General features: G+C 39.5%; 1 protein-coding gene and 1 non-coding gene across 9 annotated transcripts; one reads left to right on the forward strand and one right to left on the reverse strand.

Moving 5' to 3' along the window:
• Positions 1-1,309: 1,309 nt before the first annotated feature.
• Vha100-2 (V-type ATPase subunit a family protein Vha100-2) lies at positions 1,310-26,664 on the reverse strand. 8 transcript variants are annotated; one of them, XM_043426630.1, is made up of 14 exons: positions 26,125-26,664; positions 8,382-8,536; positions 7,657-7,836; positions 7,395-7,523; positions 7,204-7,319; positions 5,762-5,888; positions 5,310-5,486; positions 5,001-5,213; positions 4,367-4,595; positions 3,832-4,258; positions 3,620-3,753; positions 3,228-3,457; positions 2,633-3,009; positions 1,310-2,415 (listed from the first exon to the last, which is right to left on the reverse strand). In XM_043426630.1, the coding sequence occupies exons 2-14, from the start codon at positions 8,496-8,498 to the stop codon at positions 2,313-2,315; spliced, it is 2,559 nt and encodes an 852-aa protein (XP_043282565.1). In that variant the 5' UTR covers positions 8,499-8,536; positions 26,125-26,664; the 3' UTR covers positions 1,310-2,312. The 8 variants fall into 8 exon arrangements, with proteins under 8 accessions (XP_043282565.1, XP_043282533.1, XP_043282583.1 ...); XM_043426598.1 differs by having other exon boundaries at positions 2,633-3,033; XM_043426648.1 differs by having other exon boundaries at positions 2,633-3,033; positions 4,367-4,580; positions 7,204-7,286; positions 26,125-26,663.
• Positions 15,514-15,646, forward strand: LOC122405653 (U4atac minor spliceosomal RNA). The gene has a single exon (XR_006259801.1). It is a non-coding gene; the product is annotated as a U4atac minor spliceosomal RNA (small nuclear RNA).
• Positions 26,665-26,741: the final 77 nt, after the last annotated feature.

Raw genomic sequence — 26,741 nt, forward strand, 5'->3', positions numbered from 1 at the left:
TGCAACCGGGTTTTTTTTCAAAATCCATGTTATCCACGACTTTGGACGTTTTGTGTAGCGTTGAAACGAAACTACGCAACGAGGACGTGCTTCTGTAATATTTACTGAATCCACGCTGACGTCGAACACAACCGAAAAGAGTCAACAAGGCGACTCGTAATGCGGGTGTACAATTATCCATGACAGGGTACATAAATACTTGAATAATCTGACCTATATAATTCCATAGACAGTGATTATATGGAATGAAAGAATGTTGGACCTCAATTATTTCTGACCAAAATCGTTCGAGCTCCACATCAGTTTTATTCTTTATAAAAATGGAATACAAAAATTCAACGCAGACACGCCAGGTGCTAGAAAACTCGATTTTAAACAATGAAACGAGGGTGTGAACAAAAATGTCAAAGGTCAATGAATGCATTCGACTTTAATTCGAGTCTAAATAAACAATGACGAAAGTAAACTTTTTATTTCTTCAAAACTATGCCACACAGCAGCTTTGGATAATGGAACTTAACTTGAAAAACTCTTGTAAGTCGAGTCTTTTGCGTAAGAGGATTCTACTGATTAAACACGCCTTGACTAAGGAAGCTTTTTTTTATTGAATGCCATGCGGATAGAGCTCGGTGATTGCAAGATTTAAATTCTACGAAAACATGAAAATGTCCAGGATAGAAAGCAGTGGATTAGTAAATGGTGTTAGTTGACCAGACGAGCTCTTATCCTTGAGATATGCAAAAGAGGACGAAGGACGAAGTGTTTGAGTTCAGTACTCAGAAGTGAACTTAATCCTCTGGGAATCTCTTCTCCCTTTACAGCCTCGACTTTCGTTACACCATGTGACGTATACGACATCATACGTGGACAGTTTATACAGTCAATTCTTTAAAAATAAATGGATTGATCCAAAAGGACCAGAAGACATTCAAAAAGTAATTAAGTTACGAAACTACCCAAATTGTGGATGATGAGCCAGAGCTTTTCATTTTCTGACGAGGAAACGCCGCAGTTGCGTGTTTAAAGTTTCGTCATTCATTCACTCACAAGCCGGAATCGTTGGAAAACAATATTCTCTGTGCAACTTCTTTATGTAGGAAGTTCGTGGTCGAAACGTAAGGAAGAAATAACTTCGTTATTTATGCATTGCGCATTTCATTATTTTCTCGGCAGTCAAAAGATTATCGTCGACATGAATATTCATGAATTTTTTCATTTACACGGAGACTCAAAATTCGGATTGAAGATATTCCAACGAAAGTGAAGATCAACGAATCAAGGAGGTTTGGAATTCATCGAAAAATCGCACTGTAAATTCATATCGATTTATTCGTTTGATGTATACATATAAAGGTAATATATTACTATGTAATAAAATACATCTTCGTATCACTCACGTCCACTTTTGATCACGTTTCAAAATCATGAGGACTCTTCTTGCGTAAATGGATTGTAGAAAAGTACTGTATCGATGATATGAAAACGATTATTTTTCATTTAAAATCGATAATTTGTATATTTTTTCGTAAAGTCATTTATGACGGCGGTGAAACTCCATGTTTGCAGACGGGAGTGATATTTTTTCGTCTTTCTTTGTTTGGCTAAACAATCTTACGGTATATTTTTGTCGTAAATATTTCTCGTTGATATGCTAAATTCTAAGCATTTGATTATCACTGGAATGAATACATTGTGCAAAAAGTTCACGTGGCTCGCAGTAGAGGATTTTTCTAAAAATTGCGCAATTTTATCTTTGTTTGGCTTTTTATTTACTCAGAAATATATTTCTGTGAAGAGTAAACAAATATCGATTATCGGAAACCATCGAAAAAAAAGGTTTCGTTGCTGGAGCAAGCGAGCTCAAATAACGTTGACTCGAAAAAGTTTTTGTCTTTTATTTTTTTACGGAATAGAAAACGAGGAAGCAATTTTACGTATTCACATAAACATCGCAGATAGATTTTTATCGCTGGGGGCAAAAAGTTTCTGTTCAAACTGAACCGATTTTTTGTCGAGTCGTTTTGCAAGCAGACATTCCTTTGATTTCAAAGTACACGCTTTTCTCTCAATTGTTTCAGTGCTACGGAACACTCTTTTGGTTTTACATATTCGTTTGAGAATGAAACAAATTCTTCGTCAAATTTGCGTTCACAAGTCGATCTGATTACATCGTAAAGTTAAAATTTGAAAATTCATCTCCTGCTGATATCGAACTTTTTTCACATCTGATAACGACAAAAGGCATTTTTTATTGCAGTAACTTTCGAAAGTCTTTTGATTTTATATTTTTTATGCGTTTTTTAAAATTATTTTTACTTCAACTCCTCAGTATCGTCGGCGTCCAATATGCTCTTGAAACAGAACGGTTGAAACAGATAACCTTGGCCGTCGTAAAATTTGCTCATGAATTCGACCCTGCAGAGAAAAAAAATATTGTTGACAGCTAACATGTTTTCATGGGGAAATGAAAAATCAAGCTTGACAATTGTCTTACACTAATTTCAGTTTTCCATAAATGTATATATAAAGCATCAAATATCGGAATATTGAATAATCAAACGAACAAACTTCACATTGATGAAATATCGTGACAGACAAATGGAAATGATAAACTTGTTTTTCGAATTCTTACCAGTGAAGTCGCAGCGTATGAAGAAAAGCTGACAAGCCTTCCATCATGACGAGAATGGCTATGGTGAAAAACGACCACGCACCAAAGGCAATGAAAGCGAAAGCACTTTTGAACCATTCACCATCCTCGGCCCCAAATCCCATGTGAAGAATTTGTGTCCACAGTACTTCGGAGAGTTGTGCATGAGCCAAAGACAACGCCCAAAGACGAAGATACGACGCAGTGTGGGAGACAGTTGACAGGACGTACTCGATGGTGTGGATCGCCGAGACGATCATTATTTCACCAAACCCTGTGTCTTCGCCGTGGGGGTCACTTCCGCCACGACTTTCACTGGTCGAAGGGACCGGGAGCGCTTCGCTCTGTAGCTCGATATCCTGAGAAGCCGAGCCATTCGTGTGCTTCAAAATGGTTAATGAAAAATAAGAAAAATGAATAAATAAAAGATAAAACAGTCGATTCCATTCGTCCGGAGGATTTTTAACTTTCGGAATTGATGAATTTTCGAAAAATCAAATAAATTGAGGAACGACGGAAGCGATCGATATTTCTCAACGTCAGTAAAAAAGTTCAATACTTTTTCATTAAAACTCACTTGCTGATTCTTGCGTGGTTTTTTCTTCGTTGCTAAAATATAAAATGGTTTTCCAAAAAGCATCACAGGAACGCAAACCAGTGCGACGGCAATGAAAATTTTTTGCGTTATTGCCTGACCAGGAAACATAAATTCCGAACATCCCTCGGATACTTTCGCTTCGTGGAAAAGCATCATGTTGATAAAAGTTACGAGGACGGACGGAGCGCAAGTTGGCGACGAAGCGAACTCTGGTAAAAGGACAGAAAAAGATAAACGTAAGTATGAAACACCAGGGAATTAATGAAAGTTGTAACGATCAAAATTCTCAAAATTATTATTCTCTTTCAGAACGAAAGAAAAATTCAAGGATGCCGCCCGCTCTAGCCGATTCAATTCTTGTCTATTTTTACCTTCGGGCTTGGTTGTAGCGGCAAAAGCGATCCATTTGATGAACATGAGGACCGCCATGTAAGTGAACAAGAGAACGAGGAACAGCAATTGCGGCAAAAATTGGAAGACGATACTCGAGTACTTCTTGAAGTGTCTGAAAAACAAGTTTTTCAGTTTTAAACACGTGCCCCGACGAAGAAAGATCAAAAATTGATTTCCCAACGTTACTTACATGATGTTGACCATGCTGACGCACACACCGAACATCATGTGGACGACGCCAAAAATAATGGACAATTTCATCTTGTAAGAGTTGAGAAATATGATTTTATTTTTAGCGAGTGCCCAGACAGGATCCATACCCAGGGGGTACGGTACCTGAAAGTACTGTGACGTCGCCGGATCGAGAGTCATAGTTTCATTAGTGAGTAAATCGTGGGCCGAGAACGTCTTGGCACTCCAACTCGAGCCAAACACGTTGATGGACTTGGAGAACATGTCGTTGTAAATAATCCCGGTGTAAATGGAGAAAAATCCCATGAGAAGTATAATGTAACGTCCACCGAAGAATATATTCCATATTTCGCCACCATTTTTCTTCTGGGACAAGCTTTTCTCCCAGATTACCATCCAGCCACCAAACAACGTCATTATCAGACCTGAATATGGAAAAAAATGGAAAATATTTAAGCAATTAATGGAGTGCAAGATTCTGTACTGAACGGTTGAAAAAGATAATCGTTGCTCATGTTCAGATGGCAACTCACCGTGTCCAGCATCACCGAACATGATGCCAAAGAGAAATGGGAATGTGACGATGGTGTAGAGGGCCGGATTCGCCTCGCGATACGACGCGACTCCATAAGCGTCTATCAAGTTTTGAAATCCTTTGGTAAACTTGTTCGTTCTATTAAACGTTGGAGGATCTTCGTTCGTGTGAATGACGTTTAGGAACGAAGGTATCGAACTTCCACATAAACGCTGCGATACATCATACTGGATTTGAGATAAAACGTCTCGACGTTCAATAATATCGTGATTTTAATTGCCACAGAAATATGCCTAAGTCTCATTCTATCATTTGACAAAATCTACGAATATTACGGTTATATGAACTGTACAATTTCAAAGATAAATCGTCTGTAATTTCCATTGCGATCTGTCGAAACTCGAGCCTCTGGGGCTGAGTGCAGTGTCGAGTGCTATTCCCAGCAGGCTTTTTTTACGCTGCTGTCAGCTTGTTATTCCCACATTAAAACATGAGGCCCCAGGTTAGTTAACGATGAGCTTACACAGTAAAAAGTACCAGAAAAATGAATCACCTCGTTAAGGTGTCACAAGGAGCTTTTTTCCTAGATTCGACAACGATTTATTTCGATTCGATGAAAAAATGATACTTACCGATCCTTCGGTGAGGCAGCTTTGAACAATAGCGAGGTCGGCCATCGGTACCCAGCATTCTCCGATAAGACACTTTTTCGATACGTCCATGTTGAAGAGATTCATCGTATGATAAATGGCCTTCATTTTGCGTACCATGATGCTCCAGTTGGGAAGTTCTTTGGCAACGTTGTGGAGGACTCTTTGACGATGATCCTGCGTCTGATTGAGAACCTTGGAGGAAGAGATAAGAAAAGCAAGGAATTTAAAGAGAGAGAAATGTTTGCAGGGGATTTTCAGCTTCGCTGGGTGATCGATGCCGTTGCTTACCAGGTTGAGATCCTCGAGACGAGTACGAACACCTTTGACCATGTCTAACCTCTCGGCGTGGCTGTTTGGGCAAGGATACAGGGAAGCGTGGAAACCGCTGCATACTTTTTTGATACGACTCTTGAGTTGTTCTCCTTGGAAGAAAGCTACGAAAACCGTCTTGTATATCTCGTTCCCCTAGGAGAGGCATCGATTTCTCATTAGCGCAAAGATCACGAGCACGCTTTACGAAGCAGACTCGAGAGCTTTTTCACCATCTTAGCAATATTATTCCGCACGGAGCCAAAGGATTATCGTTCTGGCAGCTGTTACACCCGATAAAAGTGCAGGGATAAGCTTTTCGTGGGAACCCCAGCGAGAAATACGTCCGAACAAAAATATCAACGAAAACTTTGCAGTTAGATAAAACGGGAAAAATCGGATAGGAACTCACACAAGCTACAAATTCTCACCGTGTTCGGATCCTCCAGTGGTTTGTCGAGTTCAGCTTGCCGGAGGAAAACGTTGCCGCGTGAAATTCGCCACAGCATCCGCTCGAAGGCCGGCACTCGTTCACGATTGATTACACCGGCAACGAATCTGCAGACGAGTTTTCAAGTGGTTCTCAGGCATTCTCTGACACGAATGGGCTTTTACCGGGCGAACATACGGATAACTAAACTGACACGAAGATTCAACGCGAGCCGTTGAGAGTATGGATCAGTCGACTAACCTCACTTGGAATATTTGAAATTGAAATTCTCTGACACGGTTTGACCGATTAAAAAAAGGCTCTGTCAGCCTACGCAGAACGATGGCAAAAATCGACTGACAGAACCTTTCTTTAATCTGTCAAACTGTGTCAAAGAATTTCGATTTCGAAATTTGCAGCTATCTCTCTCGCACTCACGGTTGCGATACACTGACTGATCCATCCTCTTAAGGTGGTTCATCCACGAGACAGTTAAATTAGGAAATTATTTAAATTTGGCATACGTATTGTTTAACATATGAACAACACCTCTATAAAATTTTAACAAGTTTCACCATCCCGAACCCGAGTTATATGTAATTGAAGTTGACTCAATTAACACGTAACATATGGACCATGCATAAGCAAACGGCACATATCTACCGCTAGTACTAAAATTAGGAAGTTTATAAAAAACGAGGAGGAGCTAGAGCAGGATATCACAGATATTGTGAAAAAAAATCAAGGTGATTGACCATCTAGTTTGACAGATATAGCCTCGAGAAGTACGAGGGTTTAGGCTGCATACGATATATTTTGCAAGCGAACAAGCGAATGTCGTCTGTATAGACAACCTTTTCTGTGTGTTGAAGCGTAACCTGGATAGTTCCGTCAAAAAATTTACTCACGATGTCGGATCAAAAATACTTTTAGAATAAATTTTACGAAAGCAAATGATATTTGTACTATATCTGCTGGCACCGAGTACGTATATAGGGTCTTTACAAAGTTATTGATTACGATCCGAACGAATTATCAAGCCTTTTAATATGCAGACAGTACATAACTTTTGGTTGGAGCTGTCGCAGAGGATCAACCTTAACCTTTTATCGCTACTTTTTTCCGCCTTTCTTTTGTTTTCGTTTTCGGGATCCCCCAAATAAGAGTTTGCATTTTTTTGCAACGAAAATTTGCCTCGTTGCGTGTTAAACTATAAAAAGCACACGAGTTTTTTAACGAACTTTTTAATGAGCAGAAACAGTTTCGAGCTCTTTCATTCAAAACCTGGAGTCAGTGACGTCGTTGATAGATTTGCCACCTTAAAAACTCCAATTCAGATCCTCCAACGTTTTCTATTCCTCCTATCGTCTCGTCATTCAATATTCAAAATATTACCAGATCCATCGTATTTGCTAGGAGGAAAAAACACATCTTTTTACTCACTCGAGTCGTCCTCGTGCAGCTGGTCCCTGATATTGTGGCTCCTCGTTGATAAGCGCTCTAGTAATTGAATCGTTGGCCTCCTCCTGTTGATGCATACCAAAAAAAGAACCTTGATTCTTCGACTAAACGGTAACATCGATTACACCAATGGAACGAGTCTCATAAAAATGCTTGTCAAATTGCTCAGTTACCTCGGTGAAAAAAACTTGGGTCTTTTCCAGAACGTGACGTAACTCGGTGAGCTCTAGATAATTACTCTTCAGATTAACAGCGTTGTGACTGAGCTCGAGTATGTCGTTTTCAGTTTTTTCTATGTGTGCCTAACAACAATAAACATTGGTAAATAAGTAATTTGGTCGAACCTCACTCGAATGCACTTTCGGACTAATAAATTGTTCGATCGGCCTCCAGGCATCGCTCTCATTGAATTATGATTCAATTTCGTAATCGCACCTCAAGATCAATGACCTCGCGAGGGTTCGGGGCTCGCGGCAATTCGGTCATGTCGTCCGAAATCTCGACACCGTCTTTTTTCACCTCCGCCTCGATGTAGCGAAGCTTTCTCTCCATCTCGTCGCATCTTCTCACCTCGTTCACGAATTTACGTTGAAAATAATTCACGTCGCCGTTCAGCTGTGCGAGATAACGTCCAGGAAAGGTTACGACAAAATGTTAAATCGACGAATAAACTTGGCCATTCCTCCCTATGATTTATTCACCAATAACCGGAAATGCAAATGGCTTATAAATTGTGTCAGACCCGACATAACCAAATCGAGAAATATCATATTTTGTTATCGTTTCGAAGATTGAGTGTCTCGAACGTGCACGCTTTTGTGAAATGATTTATAACTGCTTTTTCTCAATGGCCATTTCCTCAACTTCGGAAGACCTTCTCGTTCGTGTAGGAAACATTGGTAAAGAGCATTGAATGACGTTAGATATTTGCATGATTACAATTACAGAGTATTTCAGTCAAAACAGATTTTGTGGAGACTTGACACTCGAATTTCGCGTCGTTTTAAACGGGACTTCGAAGTACCGTGACAAATGAAAAAATTCTCTTGACTTTTTGGAAGATCCACAAATACTTTTGTTCCATTTCAAAGGTTTCACGATCATATTGATATACGACGACGTATTCTAAGCTCCTTGAGTATAATCAAGTGTGAACTCACGTCACGGAATTGAACGGTTCCTGTCTCGCCGAGTTCCGAAACCGAGAGATAGGCCGACTCTGGCTGAATGAACAGCTGGCAGAGTGCCATTTCCTCGCTCCTGAACATGCTCCCCATGTCTGTTCACTTTCCTTCCTTTCCTTTATCTCAAAAGCCTGAAACAAGAAAAAAAGTGACATTTTTCACGCCCTTCGAAGTCAGTTTTCTTGATATTTGTCATTCGTCTTTGGCTGCAATGAGAAATGAATTGTGAGGAGGTGGAAGGAAAAAAAGCATTACGAACTTGGGGAATTTCAGTTGATCAAAGATTTGGATACTCAATCAATCGCTCCCCTAGTTTTTCGTCAACGAAAGATTTCGTGGAATCGGAAAATCTGAATTTTCTCACTTCAAATAACGAATTGGTCCGAGTACTGAAAATTCATGACTAACGAATCAAATGACATTCGATTTATAAGGATTCTTTATCATCGGTAATTCGAGAATATTATAGCAATGAAGCAATATTTGAAAGTCCCAGCGAAACTAGCACTCATATGGCTCGATTCATATCGCCCATCGCTCATTTTCTCAACGAGTTTTCATGCGGCCATTAGGAAAATGAAAAACTCTTCAAAGTGTTTTTCAGTCCGGGCGATGTTTTTATAAATAAATGAATAGACAGTGACTCTGGCGACACGAGTAGATAGAAATGTACATGTACGCAGTGATTCAATAAAAATAAGGTGTGCGGGACTTTCCGTTGATGGTCACGCGCTTCGCCGCTGTCGAGCGACGCACGAGTTCGAGATAGCGCAGAAAACTGTGCCTTGGAATTACGTAATGGAATTTATGCGATACAATTTCTTCTTTTTTCGTTGTTTTCGTTTTTTCAAACAAAATAATCGATTCACATGTTTGTTGTTGCAAGAAATATGGGCGTTTACCTTTGAGTGCGACGTCGATCATTTTCGATAACTATTTGGAGCAAATTATAAAATGAAACTTGAGTGCTGTAACGAAACTACTCCAATTATCCTGTCGATAAACGTAACGAGGTCTTGGCGCGCGTTCATTGAATTGCAGAAAAACGGTCCTTAATGCATTCGATAAAAGCGAACAATTCATCGTCCCAATATTCGATAGCATCGAGAAGTTTTGAGCATTGTCTCAACGTCATTTTTCGTGGATGTTTGGAATGCGATATTGAAAGCGTTACTGACAGAATACGATTTATCTCGTTTGACAAGTCAGTAATTATTTAATTGGAACAGCAAAGCTGTGAACGACGAATTTCCGATAATTTCATCATGAATTTTCTTCTCACTAAAAAATCACTTGATTCTCGTGAAATTTTTGGCAAAACAGTGGGAAATGAATTGAATTTTGGATGAAAATGGTCGCTGATTATCTCGTTACCTTTCCTCTAGCTCCTCAAGGGAATAAAGCTTCAACAAGTGTTCATGAAACTAACATACAAGCTTGACGTTCGAGAGCAAGCGTCTACAGTGCCGTCCGGACTGTAACTAAAACTCGTAGCTTTTCTCTCGGCGCTCAAAGTCTTCGCTTATCTCCAAAATCCATTCTGCCTCTCTTTTTTCTTCCTTGAGTTATTTTATTTCTTTTTCCTGTCTTCCATCTTTTCATAACCCAAGACGCACGTATATCTCGAAGGTGTCGGCATCGCCGGGACTATGATAAGCGACGCACGAGCTCTTTCTGTCAGGTAAACAGGCTCGTGTAATGAATGTGATGATTTTGAAACTTGGATGTACAAGTGGCATGTAAATTTAGTGGAACGAAGGTGGAGGCGCGCGTGCTCTGGAATATTATTCGAAAAATTGGCAGTGGCAACTGCACCGCGTAATCCGTATAATATTTTTATCAGGAGAATCGACACTCTTCGCTTTTATAAATATCGTTATTTGGCATAATAAAACAAAACGCGTTGTGCAACGCGAATAATGTCATAATGAAGAATCGCTCGCAATAAAAGACCTCGAATTACGAGACCGTCGCGGGACAGCGTATTCCTCAATAACTTTTAAATGAAAAAAGACGACGCTGAAGTTTATTGGAACGTCCAACGAAATGAACGGAAAAAAACATTTGTAAATCACTAATTTTTTGTTTCACGAAGTATCGGCGCAGGTTGGAAAACTACGAATGGCTAATTCGGCAACGAACGAAATTGGAGAATTACTGGAATTATTAGAATTTCTATCGACCATTTCGTTGGACTCGAACGTTGCAAACTTCAGTGATATTGTAAAAAGGCTTCCCGACAATGAGGCGCTCCGAAGACTCTCCGACACACGAATTTTGTGATTGCATAGAATTATTATGAACAATGACATTCCAATGTGCACTTTATGCTCACGTAACTAACCATGGACGATTACACACACGAGCTAACTTCCGATGCGCGCATAAATTTCATCACACGGTACACACACCCCGGCGAACGAGCCTGTATTAGTTTTCCATTTTCCCCATGAGAGTTAACTAACGAGAAAGGCAACGAGGGTGAAACGTGTTTCAAAGTTCAAGAATTTCCGCATGCAACGCTTTTCGAAACTCGTGAATTATCGGGAAAAGGTACACACGCACGTGCACGTGTCGACATATTTTAACGAGCGTTTGAATATGGATTAGATTCTGAAGTGAAGCTCAGCCCGAGGCAAGGACCTTCTATCCAGGTCCTTTATTCCTGACAAAAGTTTATCTAATGAGCAATAAAATTTGGATGCAAAAACATGTAATAATAACTATATGAAATGACGCGGCGAGCACACAATTTGTCTCATTCCAAATAACGCTCGTTCCTGCAACTTCAAGTTTTGTAAACGGACAAAACAAGGCCAAAAATTCTGGAGAAAAATACTAGGAATATTATAGTATTGCGGGGACAGTCCCTCTGAGGACACACACTGACCAAACTGGTGCAAATTTGCACTTGGACTTTTCAAAACTTTTTATTTCATCCATGAATGTATCTCTTAGTAATCGATTACGAGCATTTAAAAAATTGAAAAATCAAGTCAAATTGAAGCTCTGCACACTTGAAATTTTCGTGGGTGCAAATTTTCGTCAGTGTCTACGGGTTAATTTGAAAAGCAGTAATAAGAATTGTTCCATTCACCATGGTAAAAAGACCAACAATACCCATACCTTTTATTCAAAAGACTCAAGAGTCTTTTTTTCTTTATAAGCATAGTAAAAAATCTTTTCAGTCACTTCAAATGTTTGTATTGTAAAGTATTTATGGTAAAATGTCACACAATGGTATTCGGTGTATATTCGTGTATTTATCATAGAATTTACTATGCTGACAGTGAAAATTTGTGATTTACAATACATTTCCTCTTATCAATAAGTGCTAGTCTGACATGATGAATAACACTCGAAAACAGGACGAAATAAAGTTCCCACGTGCATCACTTTTTGCTATCCTCATAAAGCTATTTGGAATTCGAGGGACGAAAAAAATTGGAAAATTCAAAAAGCTATGCTGTTTGTGATCGGTGCCTAAATACTTTTAAAATTCTTGATAAATAATATATTTCTCACTATAAAAAACGAATCCGTGTATTTCAATGAATGTTTCGTTATTCATCGTTGAAGTGAGTCGAATAATGACTTTTGATCCTTGTTTCGAGAACCATTAAAATTCCTCGTGGTATACTCGTCGATTTTTCGGACTTTTTTAAAAATTCCTCATCGATCCCTTGAATTTTATATTTCAAATAGAATTTCCAATTACGTTTTCACGTATGTTGGCATGTTTTTTGAAAAAAAAATTTCCGATATTTAACAAATCCTTGTGTACGTGCTGCGAGGGTTTCAGTAAATCGACTGTCTGGCCTGCAGCATTAAGAAAACTTCGTGATGAGATTTCGCAAGTGCACAACAGGGGATCAGAGCTTTTTGCGGGATTCCTGGATAGGAAATAAAGAAAGCTTTCGATTTGAATGGAAACGACATCGAATATTTTCTTAACATCGCGGAGCAATACGCACGTTTCTCGACTTATAAACGATTTGTGTGATTGAAATTCTGCAGGTTTCACTTCAACCATGCCCCACGAATGTCAACAATCGCATCGTACAATTTACTCAATTGAAATCCCGCATGAATTCGATTCTGTGGTTAAATTATGAAGAAATTTGATCGAATTTTGGCACAATTAAATCGAGGGCACACGAATCACTAAAACTCAATTAGCACTGCACGATAAATGCGACGAAATCCGAGAAACTATGAACAACAGCCTCGCTAGATTTCAAACGATTCCCCAGTGATTGCGTATAATTTAATGAAACTGAAAGCACAATTACAATCGAGTCAATGGAAGATTTCGAGGTGAAAAGTTCCCAATAAAAATATAAAACGGTCCCGCGATTGCGGTGGAGCACGAACCTGCTGATTTTCTTTCCAACGAATTGAGACGATTTTTAGAAAAAACGAACGAAACGAACGCTTCACCAGAGCTGATAAACGTGAAATAGAAATTCTCAGAAGTTTCGAATCACGCGAGGGACGAATGAGTGCGAGCTATCCTCCCACGACCAGGTGAACTACAATGAAACGAAGAGCCAATTGCGTGCGATGGAAATGGTCACGAGCGAGCATGGAAGAACCATTCAGGTGCCCTGGAGGCTCATCTGCTTGTCTCCTTTGGCGTTCACGATCATGCTTAACGATCGTCAAAAAGTGGGGCATATCTCGTAGCAATTATGCCAGTTACGAAGATCCGAGGGGCTCGGGGCTGAGTATACAACTCGAGGAATTTCAATCGCGTGACGTTCGAGTCCCCCTGCTTTTTCGTTTTTGATAACGTTTCTCTGCCGGCGATAACGTGTGCCCTTCGGCTCAAGCTCCGCTCACAGCTCATTCGAATATTTTTTTGAAAACGAATTGACGCCGCAGGGCCTTGCGCTTTCCAGTGACGAGGGGTCTCGAGCGATGCACTGAAAGTCACTTTTCAACAAAAAAATCGTGTTCCGCCTAGCACGCGAATGGACGTTTGTCGATTCTCGTCGAAGTTTCTCATCAGTTCGCATCTACGTAGCTGTCTTCGAAACTAAAATTCATCAAGGTGGAGAAACTAACGACTTTTTAATGTTTTCTTCCTCAATTCGTGGATATTCACGTCTCAAAACTGATTTCTTCGTTTATTACTGCGAGCGATCTTATCTCGAGACGGCTCAGTCTCGAACGGAGAGTCTATAAGATGTCAAATTCCTAATTACACTTTGCTTAAGACTCCGTTTTATTTCTACGTTAATAACTCCAGTCAGAAGCTCTAACGACGCACAAAATTGATGAAAAATGGCAATTGACTCTCAGTTTTTCAAACAATGGAAAAACAATTGAACACTACCGATCTGCTCATCGTCACGACTCTAAATTCTAAATACACATAAATGGACAGCGCACTCGGAGGAGCCTTGAACAGGCTGCCAAGCCGTAATGCTGGCAAATATGTTTTCACATAATTTACGCATAACGTGTCGCAGGATTACAATTCAAGGTTGAAAATCTCATTTAGCTAAATAAACAGCGCGTTGTCACGGCGGGGAACGCGGTGGAGAGAGAAAGAGAGTGGCAGCGAATCTGTGGCACGTAAGGATTATCTAGTACGCGCCTGTCGCATGCGCGTATCACGATGTTCACGCAGTAGCATTAAAAGTGGTCCGTCATTCGAGATAGCGAGGGCCGTGTGTGCGAGCAAAAAATCCGAACGAATTTCCACGAAGGTATCATATCTGCTTTATCTTTGCGTAGTCTCGCATGATCCTGTTTCGAGTGGATGGTATTATGCGAGCGAGAAGCGAAAGAATCGAGGTAGTGAGCGAGGTAAACAAGCCGGAGGCTCGATCTGGGTCTGAGGGAAGAAACGTCAACAAAAGTTTGTTAGCTCGTTCGAAAATGATGGAAAAGTAATTAAAATTGTGCACACGACAGAAAGCGCTGTTGGTTCGAGTGGAATAAACGAAAAAAGGAGAGAGAGTTGGAGTTTAAAGGAGACAAGAGCGTGATGAGGATACGTGGTGAAATATGAAAATTCTATGAAATACAATAACGAAAATGAGAGGCAGCAGAGCCGAGGCTAAACGAGCGAAATAATCGACGAAATTAACGAGGCGAAGAATCGTCGAGGATGAATGACGGTTGATAAAAAAAATAGAGGATAAAGATCAGCTCGTTCCGAGCGGAAGTAACGAGGGCTGTGTGCATACGTTCGATTTATTGGCGAGCGAGTTGAATTGAAATATTGAATTTACGAGCTCGCGAAATGGACGGGGTCGTCCGAGCAGCACGATCGAGTAGAGCGACGCGATGAGCTGTCATCACGAGGAAGTCGTTTTCATCCTTATACTACTTATTAATGCGAGGCGCACGAGCACGAAACTGTGATCTCAGTCCGCCTGCAGACCGGGCAAAAGAAAAAAATAGCGGAGATACGCTGGAAGTCGTTCGCAAGCGTTTCCTTACTTTTATATTTTACTCCGTGATCTAGTGGCTCGATACGTTAGAGCGAGATAAGCGCTCCGGTGGATGATGGAGGACGATAAAAACGTGATAAGAATTCAAGATTGAGACAAAAACGCAAAGTCCCCTCGACGCATCTCTCTTTTATCCGATTCGTATAAATTTCCCATCGATAGAAAAACTTTTATGCCGGAAACTCGTTACCAGATAACTCCACGACAATATTTTATTTATTTGTGTACTAGTTTTTTCGCACGAGAGCACGAACATATTTTTTTCACCCTCAAGGTCTAATATTAATGTAAATAAATTACCGTAGTTTTTCAACCGCTTTAAATGAAGGTGTTACATCCTGCGTTCAGTAACTGACGAAGTTACGTAAATGTTACGACGCGTGAGAGCATAACCTCGATAAAACTGAGAGCTTTTCATCAAGAAAATACTTGCCATAGTTTTAAAAAACTTGACTATCAATTCTAATCGTTCATCGAGCAATCGTACTTCACCGTTGGACGAAATATCCAGCAGAAAATGCGTACGTTACCGCCCTCGATCACAGCCCATAAGATAGTTTTCGTGCTGGCCGACAGATGGCTAAGAATCTCACGAGCGAATAATCTCCTCGAGCACAATAAGTAAAAGAACAGGAGCAACGGTAGTTGTCCTTGTCTTTGGGGAGCATAGTATACGATGATCGTATAGTGAGGATACTGATGCTGAAACCCATTTAAACGTTTTATCGCATCCGTGCCAACACTTTGCTGTTTGTACGCGATGCAATTTTTGGCAGCCTCTTTACTTCACAAGAGGCCTCAGAAATTCATTTTCGATTATAAAAATTCAATGAAAGTGGGAAGAGAAAAAATGCTCTTTTGTTCCAGCAATCGAATGAAAAAATGTGAAAAAAAATCAACTTTCCAAATATCAACGTGTCTGTTCTTATCGAAACTGAATATTGAGAAAATTGAATTTGAAATGACATACAAAAAATGCGCTAACGAAATAGACGCGAAGGTTCCTAGCCGTGAATCATTCGATTGAAATGTGTCAATGATAACAATGTACGTAAGGAATGGCGCGTGATTAAACGTCAAAGATTATCAATAATTATTCAGTCGTGAGTCATCCATAATAACAGCTTTACCAGCCCATCATTTTGCGTTGCTCAAAATAATTTACCTCTGAAGGACGGTGAGTGATTATTGTTCACAAAATAGCTCAAATTTTTGTTCAACTTCGAGTCGCGCATTGTTTTTTTTCTTGGCACAAAACTTTGGAAAACAACTTTCTTTGAGGCGGAGGGACGCTTCTTCCTCTACTTTTTCGATTTTTAGGTTCGAGGATGAGACGAAAAAACTACGTGGCATCGTAAATCATACGAGTATTGAAAGAAATAACATTATCTTTAGCACAGATTAACGACGTCCGAAGTTTGTATCTCAACGATCATAGAAAACGCCCGTAACCACTGGCTCGCGAAGTTGCTCAATAAACTTGCGAGAGTGTGTGCCCCGTCAAGTGATTTTGCGACAAAAAGAAGTCGAGAGTGAGTGAAAAAAATTCAGTGATCGGACACTATTTTTTTCTCGCTCCATTTGCCCCGCGATCCAATCGATTTATCTCATTTTTTTATCCTCGTTTTAACTCTATGTGGGTCATCGTAGCAATTTCCGTTTGGTGCTTTCAGCCACACTCGTATCTCGTGTGTGAACTCATGATTCTTTCGTATTAGTGACGTCACTGTGTACGTGCTCGTGTGGATGTAACACAGTAGCAATCTAAAGAAAAACCGCGTGCTCTCTTCACACGGAGATAAAACGCCGCGATGGTCACTCGTCGACGTGGATGCTACGGGGAAAAAATGGTCTAGTCGTTGGCCTCTTCGGTGCCGCTCATGATCTCAAACCCTTTTTTTTATCGTTATTCCTACGAAATATGAATTAAAAATTTGATTAATTATAGCTTGTTTGTTTATTTATTTGGTTTTTTTCATAAAAAATGAGGTAAAATTTTCATAAAAAATAATAATCAAACTGACAAAACCGATACGATTCGTCGTTTTGACTTCACTTTGTCCGTTCCAATGAAAATAAATGAACAAAATAATCAGCATAAATTCTGATTTGTGCAATGAGTAATCGGATTTCATTTCAACTTCCAGTTATCCTGCGTATTATTGTTCAATATTCTTTGCATAACTTCCATTGTGATGGATGAAGAATCGACGTAAAAAATGTGTTGAAAATGTTGGCAATGTCTCTGGGTCAATCAAATCGAGGCTCGAGGTTCGCAGCTGCTCGAGCAAGCTTCTCTGCTCTATATAAGCAAAGATCGAGTGACTAAGCGGTTATTTAGATGAGAAGATTTTCCATGATACTCTATTAAAGCTACGACGACGCGAACAGACGTGTATTCAGGGTCGTTATTCAGCTTGCAGAATGAAAGAATTGGCGTAAGACGAAGGCGCGTTAACTATCGTGCATGAGGAATATCAGGAACGAGCGAATCACGTTGACGCTGAATTTTAATGTTGGAAAATAACGAGTTTTCTCAACACGTGACAAAAGTTAGCTTCAGCAATGAACAATGCAATCGTCAACGTCACTGGGAATTAATTCATCAATTTTTTCATGGGAAATCATCCAATTGAAATTTTATAGGTTCGTTATAAATCTTACGATCGTTGAAGTGTTTTTCATACTCGAACTTCCGGCAAACTTTTGTGGTTTTCCGGGTGTAACAATGTAGAGAAATAATGCATCGACGGAATGTTCTTTTCGTGCCAAATTAGTGGCGGTTACGTCCTCTCTGGAAAATTGAGGCTACGAGCCGCCTGAAGCGAGAAAAAAATATTTTATCTTGACTAACACGTCGGTTGACTTTTCTCGCACATTAGCGGTCACGTTTGTCATGCTCGTAAAGCTTGTTATGATCCGCATACGCACGTACTCCGAGTGTATCGGCTCCTCGTATCTCTTCAAGTTTAACTCTCTTTTCTCTCTCTCTCTCTCTCTCTGTCTCTCGGTCCACGGGCAAGTGGCACTGTTTATTACAACATCCTCGAAGAGTGCATTCGTTGAGCCGTTTTGAAAAGGAAAATTATTCATTTTTTATATTAAATTTATTCGTGGCTATAAAAATTTAAAACAAAATCACTTTTCATATTATTTCGAAGAAACACGAGTAAAAACGTCGCATGCCTGTGGAACGCTAATGCTCCACTCATTTTGCTTTTCTTTTTATTCCATTCATACAGACAGCGAACAAACATGAAATTGATTTTACCTATCAGAGATTCAATTCGTTAAAAAAGGTCTATTCGGACTCATTTTAAGGATGAAAAATCTTGAGTTCGAATTCTGTTATTTTCGTGAGGAATTTTCTTCACGAAAGACTTTGAGAACAAAAGCGCAAGGCCGTTTCAATATCGCCATCGATTTTCTTGTTCATTGCGTCCTCGTTTTGGGATTTTTCAGTAAATTTCAAGTGACGAAGAAAGCGAGTGTAAAGGAGCGTCCGCACAAAACGGTTAATCTTTAGGTTGAATTATTTTTTGCAGTCCACTAGGGAACAGCCCACGCGATGGATGCCCACGAGGCAAAGGACAGTGAAACTATTTTATACAGTCTGTGAATGTATGCTTGAAGTGCCTAAACTGCACGAACCTTGGACACCAATCAACGACTGAGTGACCCTAATAAGTGTACCGACAGCTGCCTCAGCTTCTCTTTGCGCTTTGGTCTCAACGCTTCACTGAGTAAGAAAAATAAAAAATGCATCTTTCGCTGATTTTTTTCTTACGCTAAGAGACGCAGAAAGCGTCATGGAATCCCGAAGCGTTTCCATCCCATTTGTCGTCGATTAATTCCCTCCCCTAATCCACGATTCTCCATAAAATGAAGAGAATTTCGAAAAACATGAAAATTCTGGAAACAAGGTGAAAACATATGAGCTTCGGTCAATGATTTCCGAGCGCGACACACTTCGATATCCAACAATAAATAGAGCAGGCAGCACGATTTTCGTTGTGCCAACGAATTGTGGCGCTAAGAGAAACGCCAGTGAGAGATGTAAGAAATTAAGGGGATGCCAAATTTTCGTGAAATATTGCATGAACGTGATTCTACCACGTTTACCTACTCGGAGCTCACGCTCGAGGAGTTCTATTCGTTGATGGAACCCTTAAAATTTTGTCTAAAACAACGTTACGTTGATTAACATTGCGAGGAAATTCGTAACTCTCATTCGCGACAGCAATAGAAAATTTTAAATAATTGTGATAGACATAAGTTGAAAAACGAGATTGAAAGTGAGTCATTCGCAAAAGTGAAAATTACGGTGAGAAAAAGCGCGTCCAATTTGTTCGAAAGAACATTTATGCGGGCCATTAAATGCCGCAAGAAACTCAGAGAAATCTTTGGCTGTTCTACAAACTCCGCAAATCCCACGTGCATTGCCAGAATTTTCAGAGAGCTCGTAACAAATACGAAGAAAACGATCTCGCCTCATTCGCCAGGCTCCCCATTGCTTATAAACGATGAAATAACACTAGCAATAAATAAACGTTCAAAAGCATGGAAACTCTCGGTTTTTATGACATTAACAGGCCCGTACTTCTATCACTAAAATAGCGCGAAAATACACGATGTAAACGAGCCAGTATATGGGAAAAGCCTGGAGAATGTAAATCAATGTTTCATCACTGACGAAACAGAAGCCACAGATTGTTTGATGACCGGACGAATTTCCGGAACGCAGTCCAGTGGAACATTCGATTATAAATATACGATAATTCTATGATAAAAAGTCGATCGAGATTGCATCATGAAAGTTGCAACGATCACAGTCAATGCTCAACGTTTCGAGGTTTTTTTTTATTCGACAAACGAGTTTTCGTTTAGCGTTCACTTAGAATCGTGTCGACACCAAAATAGATTTTTCTTTAAATAATACCCTCGGGAACGTCAGGAATTTATTTATTGATAGAGCTACCGATTGTTTTCAATCTCAGTGTAAAGTTCTCTCCAAAAATCAATGCTTTTCTTTTCTCTGTCCAAAAATATGAATTCGTTGAATCAGTTTATTTATTTTTACGTACGAAATTTAATTATTATGGTTCTAACATAAAAGACCTTTTCGTGAACGAGAAATTACGATTTAGAAAAATAATGATGAAAAAATGATTCAATGGTTCAAGATATAAATTAAAAACAGGATGAAAGATGATAAAAATTTTGGTTGATCGAAAGTAACAGTTGGCAACTGTTATTTTCGCCCCATTATGTGAATAACTTTTAAAACAAACATTATCCGAAGGTCCAATTCCAAATTTGGTTTTAAAATGGCTGCCTCTTGTTAATTCTGAAGGGAAAGGGAAATTCTGAGTATCTAGAGCTTTCGATGCAAATAAAAATTCTTCTCAAATTTTTAAATTCAGACCATGGAATTTTCTTCTAGGCACTAGCATTTTTAAGAGACTACATAGTAAAACTGAGAAGGTTCCTTAACGTTGTAAATTCATTCGAACGAAATCGACAGTCGCTCCAGTGAGGATAAAAGGAATTTTCTTTACGGTTTTTTGCTATTATTTTCTGTTTAAACAGCGCGTTCGAGCGATGTTACAATGGCGCAGGGCTAAGGCCATTGAACTTTTACTTCCTCGCAACGTGAACTGCACATTCATCATTCAATCGCACGCATTCTTTTCTCTCCCATTCTTTGGTCATTGTGTCTCTTTTCATTGCTGCTTTCCTGCCGTTTGCTTTGGTCACACATTCTCCGATCATCGATACTACTTTTTTTCCCCTGAAACCATTGACCGGTAGAACGTATTCATGATAAAAACATTTTGATTGAAAATTTGAAAATTTTGACTGAAATTTTCTCCGATTATAACGATTGATCGAATTATTTAAAAAAAAAGCAAAAAAAGACGAAAAATCGTCGAAATCTAATCACTTCAAACAACGAGCTGCTCACCGACGGCTTACTAAGGAATGTGATTAAAAAAAAAAGAAAAAAGCTTCGGAGTTCGCATCATTGACGTTTGATTAAAAAAAAAATATTTCTAAAAATGTTAGTGCATTTAAAAACATAAATTGAAATTTTCTTCTCTCCCGAAAAGTTATCTTAAGGAGTTTCGGTACAGGCGATACAATGTTGCCATGCTAAACCATGCTAAAAACATAAGAAATTTCAAAAAGTTCAGAATTTTATAAAATTTGGTGAACATATTCTTTAGTGCCAAATTTGACAATACAAATTTTTTAAGATTTTTATTCTACACGATTATCGAGTAATTGATCACTAAAGTTCATGTGTATAAGCATAGCGTTTCCATATATTTAGGTATACATTCCGGGCATAAGAAATCTGCTTTAATGCGTAATTACTCGATAACTGAGTAGAAGAAAATTTTTTAAAAAATTGTGTTTTCGCACTTGATGTTGAAGAACATTATCACCAAATTTGATCAATTTCTTAATATTTCGACTTCTGTACCGAAACTCCTTAAACCTTACAATTCTCGAGTTACGCCGCTTCCCTGTTTACCCACTGGGTAATTATTCGCAGGATAAAAGCAAATAAACTATACAATAAGGTCGAGTCGAATAGAAAATGCGTTCTTGGATTCTATGAGATCAGATTTAACTTAGTTGCTCGTATTCAAAGTCTGATAACAGTTTACCCATTAGGTTTATGAGAAAATCACAACGATGCTGAAGTTTCCAACGTTGGAGTCCAACGAAATGATCTAAAAAACTGTCCAATAATTCCAGTATTTCTCCAATTTATTTCCTGTCGAATTAGTACTTTGTATTTTTTCAATCTACACTATTATGATTCGTGAAATAAAAAACTGATGGATAAATCATTTTATTTTCATTCATTTCGTTGGACTCCAACGTTGGAAACTTCAGCGTTGTAAATCACATCAGAACTATTTTGTAAAGAATTTTATTTCCTACAAAAACATGTCCATTGAAATCATAGGAGACATTTTCTCAATAGTTTTATTTGAAGAAAATGGAAAAATCCGTTGAGCGTGTCGTAGAATCAAAATACGAAGCTGCCCTTGCAGGAAGATATTTGTTACACCCCTTAGAAACTTTTGAGATGACAGCACCGGAAAAAAAAATAAAAAATGTTTTTTTGGACCACCCTAGTGTGCATACGACCGTTTTGCATGGGCTGAATTTTCTCGGATCCTCTGGGACGCGGATCAGTGCAGTTCGAACGATTCTATGCTCGAACTAACGAGACAAAAATTGAACACGAGGGATCAGGAAACGTAGTTAAAAGGGGTTGGTACAGGGCTCTGCTCGGCAGGCAGTAATAAACCATTGTTTACGTTTCGAGTTTCTTCCCACTATTTTCGTGTGTATTCGCTGGCTTGCAAAGTTATATGTAAATTAAAACGATGATAGGCGTGATGGACTCTCGGTTTATGATGCCGCACTAAAGAGTAACAAAAGCGAAAATTCAAATGCGTGTCGTCACAATAAAGCGCGTGCTTTTCGAGAGAGCTCAGCACCGACGAAACTTGCAACTTCGTAAACAACGGATCCGATTTCTACTACCAAGAATATCTAATCTAACGACTGATAAAAGTTGCAATCTTCGATCCACAATCCCCTTGGCGCAAGGAACTTCCGTCGCTCCAGTAAAAAAACACGACTCAATCGCCAGCCTATTTTCTCTCAATTAAATTAGAGAAAAACGATGGAAAATATCGAGAACGAAACACGTTTCGAAGCAGCCTCTACAGTCGGCCGTTTTCACTCAGACTACAAAAGCTTCGAGTAGGCTAATATTCTGTGCTGTACTTTAAAATGTTAATTTTTAATTTACTAAAAATCAGGGGGTAACAAGTGCAACAGAAGACTGTGATAGTCGAACCGGAAGAGGTGCATGCGCTTGCGTTGTCTAACAAAGTTCGGCGTGGATCATTTACGCATGATCTCACTAAGTTTGCTGAAACGTCGCGGTCGATCGCACACCTCATTTGCTATAAATATATATTCTCTCTGCTGCTTTTGTCGACGATAGTAGACTGTTTTGTCGTTTAGCTGCTGTGCTTTCTCGCTCTTTCTCTTCGTATGCAGCCTCCGTGTCCCTTTGTTCCTCTTTCTTCGGGTCTTTATCTCTGTCTGAAAGTCTTTCGCTTCATGGCGTCACGGTGATTGAAACGACGTTGACATAAAAATATATTGACGAGCTTCGAAAGTGTCTTGCCACGTTCTCGCACTTTTTTACGTAATTTCAAGTCGGAAAACGGTTTGTGGAGGCGAAGGTGAATCCACTCATTTTTTTCTCTTTTCTCCGTTCTGCTACTTAAACTGTCACGCTATTTTCGAACCGGGAATTATCGGTTACTTCACCGAACTGACGTTATGATTGAAAAAATGTTGAAGCCACTTGCAAATTGTTCTACCCGATTTCGCGTCAGCGTCGTAATGAATTTTTCCACGAAATTTTCTTCGGTTGTCTCATCAAACGATAAGCAAATGGAACGCTTCGATTTTTGTCGGGACGACAGAAAAACGTTAAACAAATTGTTGGAAAGCGTTAAATTTCGCACGACGCTGAAGTTTGGAATGTTTGGATGTTCGAGTCGAACGAAATGAACGGAAAAATTGAAGAATTACTAAAATTATTGGAGGCTTTTTTAGCACATTTCGTTGGACTCCGACGTTGCAAACTTCAGCGTCATAAATTTCGCTTATAATTTAATCATTCCTATAATTTTAAACTGTCAACCGAAATTCGAGTGGCTTCGAGAAAATGAAAGTGCCAGCAATGGAAAAGTGTCTCGATTTTGAAGTTTGTTTTTCCTGTTCTTCTGTTCAAATCTTCACCGCCGTACTTTATTTTCTTCAACAGTAAATTCACTCTCCATGAACTTTCATATTCGAAGCAATTAAAATGACTTTTTCGTTCGAAATCCTTTCGGATAATATTCACGTTAATTCCGTCTTTGCGTGCAAAAGAAAAAAATCTGGGAGAAACGATCGCGGAGAATGAGCGACCCAGAGCTCGGTAGACCGGTTTCCAACGACACGTACGACGCAATTGCTTTGTTTTTAAACTCCCATAACAACATTAGATTTTCGCCGTATGAATAAGCGCCACATTCGAGTGCAAGCTGTACAAAAACTGTTGAGCGCACACGCGTCGAGCAGGTCGAATTGGTGTTGACAATGTTTAATACTCGTACTAATCTCGAAGGAATGGGAGGAGTGGAGGCTGGTTGAATTTTTGTTTCGTCGATGTGTGCCGGTTACACCATTGCTCGTGACTTTTGTGATCACGAGTTCGACCGTAGTTGTTTCTCGAGTGATGCTGGCCGAGCTCTCGTGGCAATTATTACGTAAAACTCATCGACGTTGGTGTGTGTGCGTGCAAGTATTGGTTGTCCTATCGACTAAGCGACAGTGATTCACGAGGGGGGTCGTGAAACTGTTGCATAATGTTTCTTGGTATGCAAAGAGCATGATTCTACGACGATATACGTCGATGCGTGTCTCCACGAATGAATATGCGTGCTGCGGTCACAAGACGAAACACGTGAATTTTCAATCGGTCATAAATTGTGATAAAATTGAAATTCTGCGCACCAGTTGATCGAAAACGAGGAGCGAAGAGGAAAATTGAATATTTTTTATGAATGACAGCGCCTGTAAAAAGCTTCATTCACAGAAGCCGTTCCGTTACCTCTGAACGATGGAATCTTACAATTTGCTTCAAAATTTATATTAGAGTGAAAGTAAAAAAAGCTTACTCGTGAATGACATCGAAATTGCGTTCGTACTTCACTAGTAGGGAATCCGAAGGATGATTCGAGACCATTTTGTTGGCGTGTGAAAATAATTCATGCCAGGAATTCTCCCACAAGAGGAGTAATGCGCAGAGTGGTCATTTTAGTTATCTCGGCTTGAAGAACTGTGAGTTCAATGGCTTAAATCTCAAATAATTGTCTCACTGAATAATCAACTTCTCTCGAGAAACACTCGTGCGAAAATTCCCGTTCCGAATACATCGAAGGATCGGGATATTTGAGGGAAAAAAATGTAGAAAACCGGTCCGAGAGGCTCTGTAAGCCGATAGTATTCAATTAATGGTAGTGCTAGTCTCGTATTTGAAGTAGCATTTACGAACGAGCTAAATATACGTATATGCAGAATATGCGAGTAAATTATACAGAATTATATGTTCTATGGGAGTGCTATATATGCGTGTGTATTCAATGACTCAAACGCCCTAATAGAATAAACACAGTTATAGGCTCTTCGATGAACGGTATCTTGAGGACGGCGACCCTTAGACTCCGCTCCCTTTATTTCCAACGTGAAAATAAATCGATACTCTCCTCGCTGTGTATATTTATACGCACGTATTATGAGGGAGTTTCTGACGAAGGCGGACAGAAAGAATAAAGAGAAATTAAGAGAGAGAGAGAGAGAGGGAACGAAATGATGAATATCGTTAGCAGTGGGAATCTACACAGCTCATGCGAGGACCCCCCGAAAATGTACAGCAGTTACAAAAAATTAATTCTGAGTAATTTAGGCTGGTGCGTTTCAACGAAAAGGAAAAAATATTGATTTCTTTCTAAACGAATTCAAAAGAGTGCACGAGTTTTTTTAGTACATATGAGAATTGTATAGTTTGGTAAAGATCGTAACTTTTGGCTGAGGGGAACACGATTTTTTGTCTACGCGCATCGATGCGTGAGGATGTTTTGAAAGTTCTTCACCTCCCCCATACCGGTCGCCATGCACAGGCGGGAAAATGTTTTTGACACGTGGTCTTCGGTTACGTATATGTACAAGCTGGGAACAAAGGGACGTTGGGCTCTGTGGAGTCGCTGACTTTCCGTGCCTGCGTGCAGGGACGGTCACGACGAGAACTCAATAAATCGCGGAGAAATAAGAGATTCTCATAAATTTTCTTTTTCAGTTTGATCTTAAACGTCTTCGAAACACGTGCTCGAAGACCTGATCGAGTTAAATGTGTCGTCAAGTATTTTTTATCAAATCGCTTGATAGTAAAGAGAAAAATGTTTGAAAAGCACGTTAGTAGTTTTTACTCGGATTATGAGATCGCATATGAAGACAAAGGTTTTTCAGATGTAACGTTTTCACCACCGATAGAGCTTTTAAACGATTTCCCACTTAACGAAAGAGCTGTATTCGTACGATACGGTCTCGTGATCCCGAAATGCAAACATTGCGATAACAAGAATAGTATACATAACACGAATACGAACCAGTATTGGGTGGAACGAAAAAACGAAGTGTTTGTTTTCATCCAAAATCCACTCAAGAGGAGAAATTTTCCGTCAAATATTCCATCGTCGCTGAAGCTCGATATGAAATTTCTAAAAAGCACGTGGGGGCTGTTTAAAATGAAGAAAAAAAACTGGCTCACTGCTCGTTAAGAATGGCACATAACCTCCGAGATACTCGATTGATTTTTGCACTTTGATCATTAATTATTCACGATGAAAAGGCTTTTTCGCTTGGTTAAATAATCCGACAAACGGATTGTCAAATTGTTAAATAATACTCCCGACATCGGAAGCACCTGTTGCACTATCGACTGCAAAAGATGCGCGATTAAGTGTTTCTCATCGCGTTAACTCTCCTTCACACACGAAGCTCCTATATCTATGGCGGAAAAGATGAACTCGGTAGATTTTTAAGAGAAAAGATAATCAAAAGTCCGTTGTTTGTGACACGCTCGTGGCACGGAACGGAGGGCCTCGCAGTGCGAATGCAACCGGTCGACGTGTTGAAAAAGACTGGTCTGCCTGCAAAGCCGCACTGTGAGAGCCTCGCTATGATGAGGGAGCTTAGTCGTTTATGCCTCACGAACTATACATGT

Source organism: Venturia canescens, chromosome 1 (assembly GCF_019457755.1).
Source record: "Venturia canescens isolate UGA chromosome 1, ASM1945775v1, whole genome shotgun sequence".
Lineage (NCBI taxonomy): Eukaryota > Metazoa > Arthropoda > Insecta > Hymenoptera > Ichneumonidae > Venturia > Venturia canescens.

What these genes read in the sequence shown, in the direction of transcription:
- Vha100-2 (XM_043426598.1), bottom strand. Translation starts at nt 8,498, where the DNA reads ATGGGGAGCATGTTCAGGAGCGAGGAAATGGCACTCTGCCAGCTGTTC. An exon ending in CACTGGAGGATCCGAACACG is followed by an intron (nt 5,487 to 5,761) that starts GTGAGAATTTGT and finishes TGCCTCTCCTAG; the next exon opens with GGGAACGAGATATACAAGAC. An exon ending in AACCACGCAAGAATCAGCAA is followed by an intron (nt 3,034 to 3,227) that starts GTGAGTTTTAAT and finishes ACCATTTTGAAG; the next exon opens with CACACGAATGGCTCGGCTTC.